The 12,151-nt window shown below is 36.7% G+C and overlaps 1 protein-coding gene across 4 annotated transcripts in view; it reads right to left on the bottom strand.

Moving 5' to 3' along the window:
- The window catches only part of LOC127430406 (AF4/FMR2 family member 4-like), a 72,132-nt gene that overhangs the window by 41,153 nt on the left and 18,828 nt on the right, over positions 1 to 12,151 (bottom strand). For 2 of the 4 annotated variants that reach the window (XM_051680134.1, XM_051680136.1), the window contains exon 2: positions 4,231 to 4,473. The exons of the other annotated variants lie outside the window; for them this stretch is intronic. In XM_051680134.1, coding sequence (XP_051536094.1) covers positions 4,231 to 4,247 — 17 coding nt within the window. In that variant the 5' untranslated portion in view covers positions 4,248 to 4,473. The remainder of the gene's footprint in view (positions 1 to 4,230; positions 4,474 to 12,151) is intronic. 4 annotated transcript variants of the gene reach the window in all.

The following is a 12,151-nucleotide window of genomic DNA, read 5'->3' as shown; positions in this document are numbered from 1 at the left end:
AGATCTAAAATAATTTAGTATGAAAAATACACAAAAACAGAAGAAATCAGGAAGGGGCAAATACATTTCCACAGCACTGAAATTGCAAAAGCTGTTACTGTAATCTTGACTATTTTTTTTTATTAATTGTGCAGCCCTTGAGTGAAACGATTGAGCGAAAGAAAGAGTAAAAACAGAAAACGGACTAGTGCATTAAGCCTTTACATATATTCATAAGACAGTAAATAAATCACCGAGTAAACAGCTTGACAGTTTAACTATTACTGGACAATCAATTAAATCTCAGTGTAAACAAACCTCTGAAATATCTTTTTTGTATACATTCTGTAACATTGCCTATGGTTTAGTATCTGAAATAAAGCAGATAGATTCAGAAAGGAAGACATTCTGCAAGAAACAGAAAGCAAGCAAAGGATAGAAGCGCAAGAGTGCAAAAGAAAAAGCAAAAGAAAGTGTGTGAGCAATTAAAAAAGCGAGAAAGAAACAGCAAAAGATCGCAGGAAAAAGCAAAAGAGCCAAAGAGCAAAAAGAGTGAAGAGTGACAGAAAGAAAGAGCATGAGAGCAAAAGAAAAAGAGTGAAAGAAACAAACAGCATAGAGTGAAAACAATGCAAGAACAAAGAGAGCATTTAAAAAAGGAGCAAATAGTGCGAAAGAGCGAAAACAGCGAAAGAGTTGAATACAATTCAAAAAAAGCACGTGAAAAAGAACGAAAGAGTGAAGTGAAAAGAGTGTGTGAAAAACAAAAACAGCAAACGAGCAAAACAGCAAGAGCGAAAACAGCGAAAGAGTGAAAAATAGTACACAAGCAAGAGCGAAAAAGATACAAAAGAGTGAAAATGGAGTGAAAGAAAGTGAAGGGTGACAAGAATGAGCGCGAAAGAGCAAAAACAGCCTAAGTGAAGAGCAAAACAGGAGCGAAAACAGCGAAAGACTGAAAGATAGTACATGAGCAAGAGCGAAAAAAGATACGAAAGAGTGAAAACGGAGCGAAAGAAAGCGAAGAGCGAAAACAGCAAGAGTGAAGAGTGAAAAAACTGAGCGGAAAGAACAAAAACAGCGAATGAGCAAAACAGAAAGATCGAAAACAGTAAACAGAGCGAGAACGGAAACAGCTAAAGAGCGAGCAAAACAAAGAGCAGACGAAAGGGCGATAAAAGAGTGGAACAATTGAGAGCGAAAGAAACAGCAATAACAGACTGGTGCATTAAGCCTTTTACAATAATGTAGTCTACAAAAAGTTAGTAACCATATCACTGAGCAAACAGCTTAATTCCAACAACAACAACAAAAAACATTATTGGACAATTAATTAAATCTCAGCATAAGCAAACTTCTGAAAGACCTTTTTGTAAAAGCAACCTTACAGGAAGTTGTGTCATTGATTAGATCAGCAAACTATGAAAACTGAGGTTTGGAATTGAATAACAACAGTTGGGGGAGGGGTGCAATTTCTCAGTGTGTTTTTATAACCTCCATTTCAAGTGAGCAAATTTTGACACATTCGATCCTGTCAAGGTAACAGGGATTGTTTTAAGTGGATAGTCGTGTCGAGAAAGCATCCTTAATGAATGTGCCAATGGGAGAATGTTTGCGAGACAAAACCACTCAAATATCCAATGCAACGTAGTCACTTGATATCCGAGCATTGCACTTAAGCTAAATCCAATTAGTGACACCTCTGGCTATTAATTCATGATATTTGCTGATGAACTGGGGTGTACACCCAAAACTCGATTTTTTTGAACTGCTCACAGTGTGAACAGCCCCATGATTGAAACTTAAGAGGCCCCAGTCTTTCAAAAGGCCCTTCAGTTTCAACAATTCTACATTGAGGGCGTTGAGACTCCATTTTAAGAGGCAGTAAACACTACCACTTTCAACCTTTGTAAACACCGATGGTATGTTATATTCAAAATCATCATAAAAAATTACAAAATAGCCAATATAAAAATAATTTGATCATTGTTTGTGCAAAGTAGTAATAATATCGATATTTTTAAAGGGATAGCTCACCCAAAAATGAAAATTGTCATTATTTACTCACCCTCATCCAAACACATTTGACCATTTCTTCCACATAATGAAGCTTGCAACGTTGCGGCTGGTCATGTTACACACATTAACCAATGACGCTTGACATCAAACCTGATGCACCACTTTTCTTCGCAGCATATATGCGAATAAGATTCGAGCTAATCAGCAATTTACGACTTAATTATCGCTATATTCCTTACTCAAATCTGTTGCACGCTGTCAGAAGACTTAGGTCATAGTGTACAAGTCATACGGACAGCTTTCATTATACTTTTATGATGCTTTTTTTAAACTTAAGCTTGTGGTCACTGTACTAGATGTAGACCGATATATCTGTTTTTCCAATTAATCTGTGCCAATTGTTGCTTTTTGGAACTATCGTTTTTCTGCAAAAGTCTATGCAAGATAGTTGTCGATTATTTTTTATTCCTCTGTGTTCCTCCGTGGCCGACGTTGAAGGATTCCACAGTTAGAACGTTTTGGTTCTACAGTATAACCGGTGAAATAAAAACAATCTCTTGCATCATTGACAATATTCATCTATAGTTTTATCCTCACTTCAATGCACATTGTTATTTTGATAAGATAATCAAGTGTTCTAAATTGAAGTGAGGTCATGACAAGAAAAATGCGACGTTATAGAAACTGTCAACAAACTTATCTTGTGAATAATAATAAACCTACATATCTAAATATGTACAGTTCATTGTACATAATAGTGCAATTAATTTGGTAAATATTTAAACAGCAAAGTCTTTATCATTTCAAAATAAGAGTCCCTTGTGTGTTTTGGACATACTTTACAGTTAAAAGTCCCACATTCTGCACCAAATCGTAATTTATTTTCTGGTTGTTACACAGCGTCTGTGATTTTTTATTTTATTTTATTTTGGACACTTGTTGCCTCAATGTCTGTGCCCGTCATAGTAAGGAAAGAGAGAGAAAATCTTTTAACATTATAAATCTATTTTAAAAACGATAAAAAAATTAAAAAAATTAAAAAAAAAAACAGTAATCAGACTTTGTTATCTGCAGAATTTAACTATCGGTTGCCCTCTACACTATATGCTTTCATTACATGGAAAAGAGCAGCATGAAGGTTCTTCAAATGTTCTGTTTTCCACAGAAGTCATACAGGTTTGGAACAATATGAGGGTGAGTAAATGATGACAGAATTTCCATATTTGGGTGAAGTATTTCTTTTGGTTGGTGTCATCTTGGACTAACAGTGACACCTAGTGGTGTGGATGCTGCATCAATCAAAATCAATAGTTTTCAGTTACAGATGTCATTGTAGAAATTCACTATTCACAGTCAGACATGATTAATTGAATCCAAGAGTGAAAGTGTCCAATAACAAGACAGTTACTGAGATTAAGCGAGTAGTATTCAGCTGGTCATGTGATGCTAACATGGCTGCCCCCATGAGGGCGCCCCTCCCCCATGTAGAATAATACCGCTTTTATGAGGTTACTGATATGACTAGAGTCCTCATCTCATGTGAGTGCTCATGATTTTACACATATGTTTCAAAATTACAATTCATTTCTTTAGCAGTTAAACTTTTTTAAAGGGAAAAAATGACTGAGTGCACCTTTAAGAAAATAGCAAGCAAGTGTTGCCAAGCCCAGAAAGTTGATAACTCTTCAGTTGGAATGTTTCCAATTTCCAGGGAGCATCTGAAGAATCAGTTGAACACAATATGGTGAAAATTAATTACTTTTGCAGCTTTAAAGTGTTTTGATTGAGTAAGGGACTAATAAATAGTAATATTATAATTATTATATTTTCAGAGCAAAGTACTGCCTTAAATACTAACATTAATTAAATTTGGATGACCTCTGGGTGTGATGCTATTTTAGGATAAATTACTTGGGGGGGAAACCTTTGTAGAATATATTTGGAGGTGCTTCAGACAGTAATATCATCAAAATTATTATTTGTCAGGCCTGTCTAGAATATTCTAATTTTTTTGGCATAGATCCTACACCACGACGAGAGAGCTTTTGCTCATTTAAGATCAACTTTAAGACAAGATACTGTTTATATCCTCCTAAATCCATCAAATAATCTTTATGTTATAGAAATACAACAAATACAGGGTGTGGATTGTTAAGAGAAGGCCTAAAACTTCACCATCTGTCAGTCCTACAGCAGTTACTCACTGAAAACATGGCTGGTGCTATTTCTTACCCTGACTGAGAGGCCATGGCCTCAACCAATGAACCATTGGAAGAGGATTGAGAGAAAATTCCACACAACTCGATGGTGTTTTCCAGCTACGGCTCCCTCCCGTTTAGTACCATCCACTTTGAGGTAAAGTTTCTTGATCTGCAGTTTTCACACTTCAATCGTCTCTGCTGTATTTCCTGGGAGTTGAGCAAATCTGACTTAGGGAGGGGAGGATACCGTCTGTCTGCAGACCGTACCACTCGGCTAAAGAGAGGAGGCACAATGTCAAAATACACAGCTGAGGATGAAATAAAACTGCTATTCTTTAGGAGAATCAAGTATGCTGTTTTAGAACCTCTGTACTAAATATGTAGCTTGTGTAACCACTTGACCATTATGCAAAGAAAATAAAACAGAACTGATCAAATATCCAACTAAGCCAAATGCCTAAGTTTAATAAAGTCAATAACCACAAAAGCAAATCCTTTATTTATACACCTCTACATGAAGTGAAAGTTCTGAAAGAGCCTGCTCAACTGAGCAAGAAACCCCTCTGTGTCCTGTGGAAAATGGTGTAGTCCACCACAGCCCTTATAAGGTGATGTTATTTTATGCCAGTCAGCCAGTGATGCTGTGACTCAGAGCAGAGTGCAACCAATCAGATGCTCTCTCTCAGTAAACACATGCCCTCCCCCCACTTGGGATTGAGCCAACAGAATCAGCATAAATGTCCTTAAAGGGCCAGCAGCAGTTTTTTAACAGTTGCAGAGGTAAAGCACGTCAAAAGCATTAGTGCACATAACCGTCCCCAGACGCAGACGAGGCAATTAGTTGCAATATGGAAATCACCGAAAACTATTTTCACTTGCAATACAGGTCAAATCACAAACAGTGAAGAGCAACTCTCCACTATAGTTTGAAATATGTTTCAAACTATAGTTTCTCATCCAAAACATGTCTATTGTTTGCTTTAATACAAAGCTATTCTCACACACTGGGTGAATGTAGTGCTGTATTACAGTGGTGCCCTACTTGTTTTGCTTCAGGATCCACATTTTACATTGGACGAGTGATTTTCACGAAACCCGTCAAGCAAATGTCATGATCATATTTAACTCCAAATCAAGACAAAAAATTATGAAATTATATTTTGCATAAAGAAAATGATGCCTACAAAAATAAATGAAGATTTTTTTGCATTGTGACATTAATTACAGGACACTTGAGCACATTTCACTCCCCAATTATCATTACCATAATGCTTCCAGGTGTTTTACTTTTATTATTCCTACTGATTTTAATGATCATTCTCATTAATAAAGTACAGTCGGTTTTTTTTTTTTGGTTTATTTTGTTGTTTTTTTACTGTATTGCAATACAATTTTCAATTAAAATCTGCGTAAATAAAAGGCAGAACTCAGGGAGTACTATTATGATGTATAAAAACTTTACAATTAAATATCTCATTTTTGAATTTGCGATAACGAGAATATCATAATGACCATCTTTTTTGCATTGCAGTAATGATAACTGGGGAATAAAATGTTCGCGGCTCATGAAAATGTCAAAGTGTAATATATATATATATATATATATATATATTTAAATAAATAATAATAATAATATCTTAATGGCCCTACAAAATAGGCTAAATTTGTTTATATGCGAAATAGTTTTGTATTTTTGCAATATGTTTTTTTTTTTTTTGGAGTAAAACAAGACCAGGACATTTTCAGGCTTCATGAGAATTGCCGAACATGAAGTGGTGATTCAACACAGTACCAAAATGTATTATTATACAAAACTAAAACCAAAATGCCTCTAAAAATCAAAAGCTGAACTGTATTACTATTAATAACTTTAAATAAAATGAAATAAAATTCAAACATTAAAATCTTATTATCTGTGCGCAGATAATTGGGATCGACATAATTTGGCTTGTTGCCAGGTGATGAATTTGTGACAAATTACTGTAGACAGGGGCGGGGTTATGATTTCCGAGGCCCAACGCAAACGTCTAACCAGGGCTGATGGCAATGGATGCGACATGACTCCAAAAATTATACTGTTATATATATTTTAAAAAAAAATCATTGTTATTAATACATATACGTACTGTTTTTCAGTCTGCTGACGAAATTCGATATATATGCTGATAACGGTTGCCCTATTTGCTCTGAAATTACCTAAAAGCTTTTTTAAATAGGGATATCAATTTTCAGACATTTTCATAATCAATCGTCCTGGAAATTAATGATCAATTAAATCGATTAATTGTAGCCTATTTTTGATATAATTTAAATGAATACACTTAAGAAATGCAAGTATTGGCATTTTCCTCTTAAAATATTCTTATTTCAGTGTATTTAAATACATTTAGGCTATGTTTAGTTCGAATTTGGGAATTGTTTAATTAGTTAATTAATTACTGGTAGTAGTAACTTCTATATTAAAATACTTAAGATAAATCATTTGTATTGAGTTCATTAAAACTTCACGTTGTGGATCGTGAGATATTTTGGACCTTTGGACTTATTTTTTATTTGAAAGCAAGTCAAATTATAACACACAGTACCTAACATACACTGTAAAAAATGTCTGTAATTTAAACAGTAAAAGACTGTAAAAATGCTACAGAAATAAAACGTTAATTGATTAACGAGTATTAACTAAAATATACAGTACAATTTTTAAATATACACTACATTGCCAAAAGTATTCGCTCACCCATCCAAATAATTGAATTCAGGTGTTCCAATCACTTCCATGGCCACAGGTGTATAAAATGAAGCACCTAGGCATGCAGACTGCTTCTACAAACATTTGTGAAAGAATGGGCCGCTCTCAGGAGCTCAGTGAATTCCAGCGTGGTACTGTGATAGGATGCCACCTGTGCAACAAGTCCAGTCGTGAAATTTCCTCGCTACTAAATATTCCACAGTCAACTGTCAGTGGTATTATAACAAAGTGGAAGCGATTGGGAATGACAGCAACTCAGCCACGAAGCGGTAGGCCACGTAAAATGACAGAGCGGGGTCAGCGGATGCCGAGGCGCATAGTGCGCAGAGGTCGCCAACTTTCTGCAGAGTCAATCGCTACAGACCTCCAAAGTTCATGTGGCCTTCAGATTAGCTCAAGAACAGTGCGTAGAGAGCTTCATGGAATGGGTTTCCATGGCCGAGCAGCTGCATCCAAGCCATACATCACCAAGTGCAATGCAAAGCGTCGGATGCAGTGGTGTAAAGCACGCCGCCACTGAACTCTAGAGCAGTGGAGACACGTTCTCTGGAGTGACGAATCACGCTTCTCCATCTGGCAATCTGATGGACGAGTCTGGGTTTGGCGGTTGCCAGGAGAACGGTACTTGTCTGACTGCATTGTGCCAACTGTGAAGTTTGGTGGAGGGGAGATTATGGTGTGGGGTTGTTTTTCAGGAGCTGGGCTTGGCCCCTTAGTTCCAGTGAAAGGAACTCTGAATGCTTCAGCATACCAAGAGATTTTGGACAATTCCATGCTCCCAACTTTGTGGGAACAGTTTGGGGATGGCCCCTTCCTGTTCCAACATGACTGCGCACCAGTGCACAAAGCAAGGTCCATAAAGACATGGATGAGCGAGTTTGGTGTGGAAGAACTTGACTGGCCTGCACAGTCCTGACCTCAACCTGATAGAGCACCTTTGGGATGAATTAGAGCGAAGACCGCGAGCCAGGCCTTCTCGTCCAACATCAGTGTCTGACCTCACGAATGCGCTTCTGGAAGAATGGTCAAACATTCCCATAAACACACTCCTAAACCTTGTGGAAAGCCTTCCCAGAAGAGTTGAAGCCGTTACAGCTGCAAAGGGTGGGCCAACGTCATATTAATCCCTATGGATTAAGAATGGGATGTCACTTAAATTCATATGCGTCTAAAGGCAGATGAGCGAATACTTTTGGCAATATAGTGTATTTTAAAAGACAATACAGTAGTTTTTACCAAAGAAATGTTGTAAAAATTACATTTTAAGATGTAAAAGGTATGATTTTCCTGTATAATTAATGGTAAAAATGTACATTATATTTAACAAGAGAGTACGTGTACATTTTACAGTAAATTATTGTTAAACTTACAGTAAAAAAAAAAAAACAGTAATCTGGCGTTCCCAGAATTCCCTGCGTGACCCATTACATTTCATTATATTTTATGGGAATAGTTCTGTTTCTTCTTATTTTTAATATCAGTTATGTACTTTGGGGTGCTCTTATATTTGATGTAGTTTAGTTAATGTTTATTGCATTATTTAAATTTCACATGTGTTACCCTGATGGTGTTTAGTGTTTGTGTGAGTGACACTGAACTCTGTCTCTACATGGTTATTGGTCATTGCTCCTGAAAGGCCACTATTGGTGAACTTCATGTCATCATGTGCCTTTCTGTAATTTTTACGGTGATTAACAAATACCTTACAAAGTAAAAAGCAGATTTTTACAGTTTCAGAAGGTTAATATCAAGTTTTTTTTTTTTACAGTGCCATCGTGGTCATGTAAATTACAACAGTTTTAAACTGTAAAATGTACAGGTTGTTCTGTAAAGTTGTTTAAATTTTTTTACATAAGTATTCTGGCAACCACAGCTGACAGTTTTTTTTACAGTGTACTATTTAAGGTAATGGTGTGATATCAGCTGGACGTGCCTTTGTGCTTTCCCGATGATCACTGATGTAATTGTAGGTTGGGGTGTAACAAGGAGATCAAAAGTGCTTGTTGTCCTGTTGTACTTCAACACTATCACCGTGTGTGCAGAAAACATTAATGATCATTTATCGAGAAACGCTCCACCATTGTTTACACTGAGCAGGCTTCATCTCTGATCTGTGCGTCGGCTCTTCTGTGATTTAAGTGACATGCAGAGCCAAGCGCCCTCAAGCACCGGGTGACTGTATAGACAGACTTATCAACGTCTGATTGCATGATTACTGAACTCATTTGGCCAGAAATAAATCAATAAGATTAATCTATCAAATTATTAACGACAATTAATCGATTCTCGATTAATCATTAACATCCCTATTTTTAAATCATAATTTTAAATTCATCCTAAAAGCCATTGTAGTCAAGTTTATTCAAAATGTTTAATGAAATAAAAATCTAATTAAGGATAATGAATGCATGTTTTCCACAGTTTTTCTAATTTAATGCAAGGAAGAATGGTATTTAATTTACAGAATACTATATAATAAATATAATTTATATGCACCAATACAGTAATAAAAAAGCAATATGTACCTACAGATATTTAAAAAACAAAATTTGTGTGTGAAAATGAGTAAAGTGTGCAAAAACTACAACTTAAGCCCCATTATTATTGTTATTTTGTAACCCAACAATTATTTACTGTTGTCCAGTTCAGTTTATTATAATTTTGACAGCTGCACTGCTGTGTCAGTGTATATTGTTCATTATGTTTCTCATTACAAAATCTGGTGGAACACTGTCACTGCCTTTATTTCTGTGATACTGTGTTGCATTTTTAGATTTGTATAATAACTAAGTGGCTTTAAATGTTTGGAATTGCACGAATGGGTGCATCTGCAGCACTTTGCCTAGACAATGCACGTGAACCGCTATGAGACGGCAGAGAATATCGTATCTGCCCATGTATACAGAACACGTCACACCCGTCACCCTTTGAGCATATTGCGCAGCTTTCCCATCTGGGCCCCCAATTGTGTGGTTTGCGTGGTGGTTAACTCTGCTACCGACTGTAGAATCTGATTGGACATAAGGCCCATGATGTCAAAAAAAAAAAAAAAAAAAAAATAAAAAAAAAAAAAGCGTTTTCTTCTAACTTTAAAAAGCTTATTTATTTTGCTTTATCTTAACAATGGACATTTAGGGGCCTGGGTAGCTCAGCAAGAATCTGTCTACCACACCTGGAGTCGCAAGTTCGAATCCATGGCGTGCTGAGTGACTCCAGTCAGGCTTCTTAAGCAACCAATTGGCCCGGTTGCTAAGGTGGGTAGTCATGTTGGGGTAACTGCCTCGTGGTCACTATAATGCGGTTCTCGGTCTCGGTGGGGCGTGTGGTGAGTTGTGCATGGCTGCCATGGAGAGTAGCATGAAGCCTCCACACGCGCTATGTCTCCGTGGTAACGTGCTCAATAAACCACGTGATAAGATGCGCGGACTGACGTCTCAGATGCGGAGGCAACTGAGATTCATCCTCCGCCACCCGGACTGAGCCGAGTCACTACGCCACCACGAGGACTTAGAGCACATTGGGAATTGGGCATGCCAAAATGGGTAGAAAAGGGGATAGAAAAAAAAACTATGCACATTTAACCTATATGATTAGTTGCAACTAATTATTTGCATCTGCATAATTGTTTTTTCCCCCTGAAGTCAGTGACCCTATCAGAAAAGACTGTGACTCTTTTTAGGGTCACAACCCACCAGTCGAGAACACTGACATAAAGTATAATAAAGCTCAAAGGCATTACAACTGTGCTATAAACCATTTGTTACAGCTTACTCTGGATTTGATTATTTACAAATGTATCACAAACAACTCGATGCTCATTTTGCTTTTGAATTTCACTTCAAAATATGAAATGTTTACCAAATGCAAAAGAAAGTGAACTGTTTAAGATCCACCAAACTAATCAATAATCTTCTATCCCTGCTATATCAAAAGTGGTTTCCCGACACTAAACATTGTTAATTGAATTTTATGCAATACACCTATTGGTTATTTGTGGTAATGCCTGAAACTTCCAATTTCTGCTCTATTAAAGTTTACAGACTTCTTACACTTATTACATTTGAATTGCGCAGTTATGCAACATGCAAATAATATTTGGCTACAACCAATTTGTAAAACAAGTTTTTTTCTTTCATTTGTTAAAATGCAAAACTGTCTGAATCATTTACAATTGTAAAGCAAAACCCTCCCAGTACTGGGATATATTGTGCCCCACTTTTTATGTAAACTATTATTATGCTTAAGAAGTGGGTGGCTTATTTCAGAAAATGTTCAAGGCACATAGGTAATTTTTTCAACTGTTGTGATGCAATGAATCATGTTTTAAATGTAGCAAACACTATGGCGGAAGGTGTGATTTACAATATGTAAATCATATAGACCCTATTAGGGTTGCACGGTGTACCGGTACTAACGATATATAGCGATACCAAATACATTTTAACAGTACGATATCATCATGTTGTTAATTGCGGTACCATACTAAAGTATGCTGCCATTAGCAAAATATAATGTAATGTGAGTTTTGAGATGAAATCCAAGACCATTTGAAAATAATAATAAAAAAGCCTCTATATGGCAAAGTGTGATCAATAAACAACAGAAGGATGTCATTTAATGGAATAATATACAGTAACATGCACTGCATGCCACAGTATAAGAGGCGCCTCTCTGTCCTGTCATCTCCTTCACACACACACGCACGCGCACACACGCACACACGCGCGCGCACGCACGCACACACGCACATGCACGCACACAGTGCGGCTATCCTTATGAGGATGCTCCATTAGGGCCGAAACGATTAGACAACGTCGACAATAATTTTAGTTGTCGAATAGTCGTTTGATTTCATTTAACGTAACATGAGATCAAATTAAACTCTAATGATGGCACGCGAGAGCAGCACTGCAGCTCGTGCCTGACTGAGGAGAGGAAGAAGACATCTCATAGTCCAGATGCACTCTAAACTTTCACAGCTTCATGTGATGTAGATCGAAAAGTATGAGGGAATTATACAAAAATACCAAATAAGAAGCACACTCGTTGTGGAATAAGCAGAGCCAGAGCTCTTTAAAGGAAACACCCCAGCGATACATCTTTAATGCAGTTATATTTAATGTGTTATAGCTTTATTAAAGTTCAAATAATAAGGAAGCAGGTCATGTAAATAACTACAAACTTCAAAACTGGTATTTCTCTG

This window comes from Myxocyprinus asiaticus, chromosome 40, assembly GCF_019703515.2.
Source record: "Myxocyprinus asiaticus isolate MX2 ecotype Aquarium Trade chromosome 40, UBuf_Myxa_2, whole genome shotgun sequence".
NCBI classification, from domain to species: domain Eukaryota; kingdom Metazoa; phylum Chordata; class Actinopteri; order Cypriniformes; family Catostomidae; genus Myxocyprinus; species Myxocyprinus asiaticus.
Note: the sequence above shows the minus strand (reverse complement) of the source record. Positions and strands in the feature narration are given on the sequence as shown.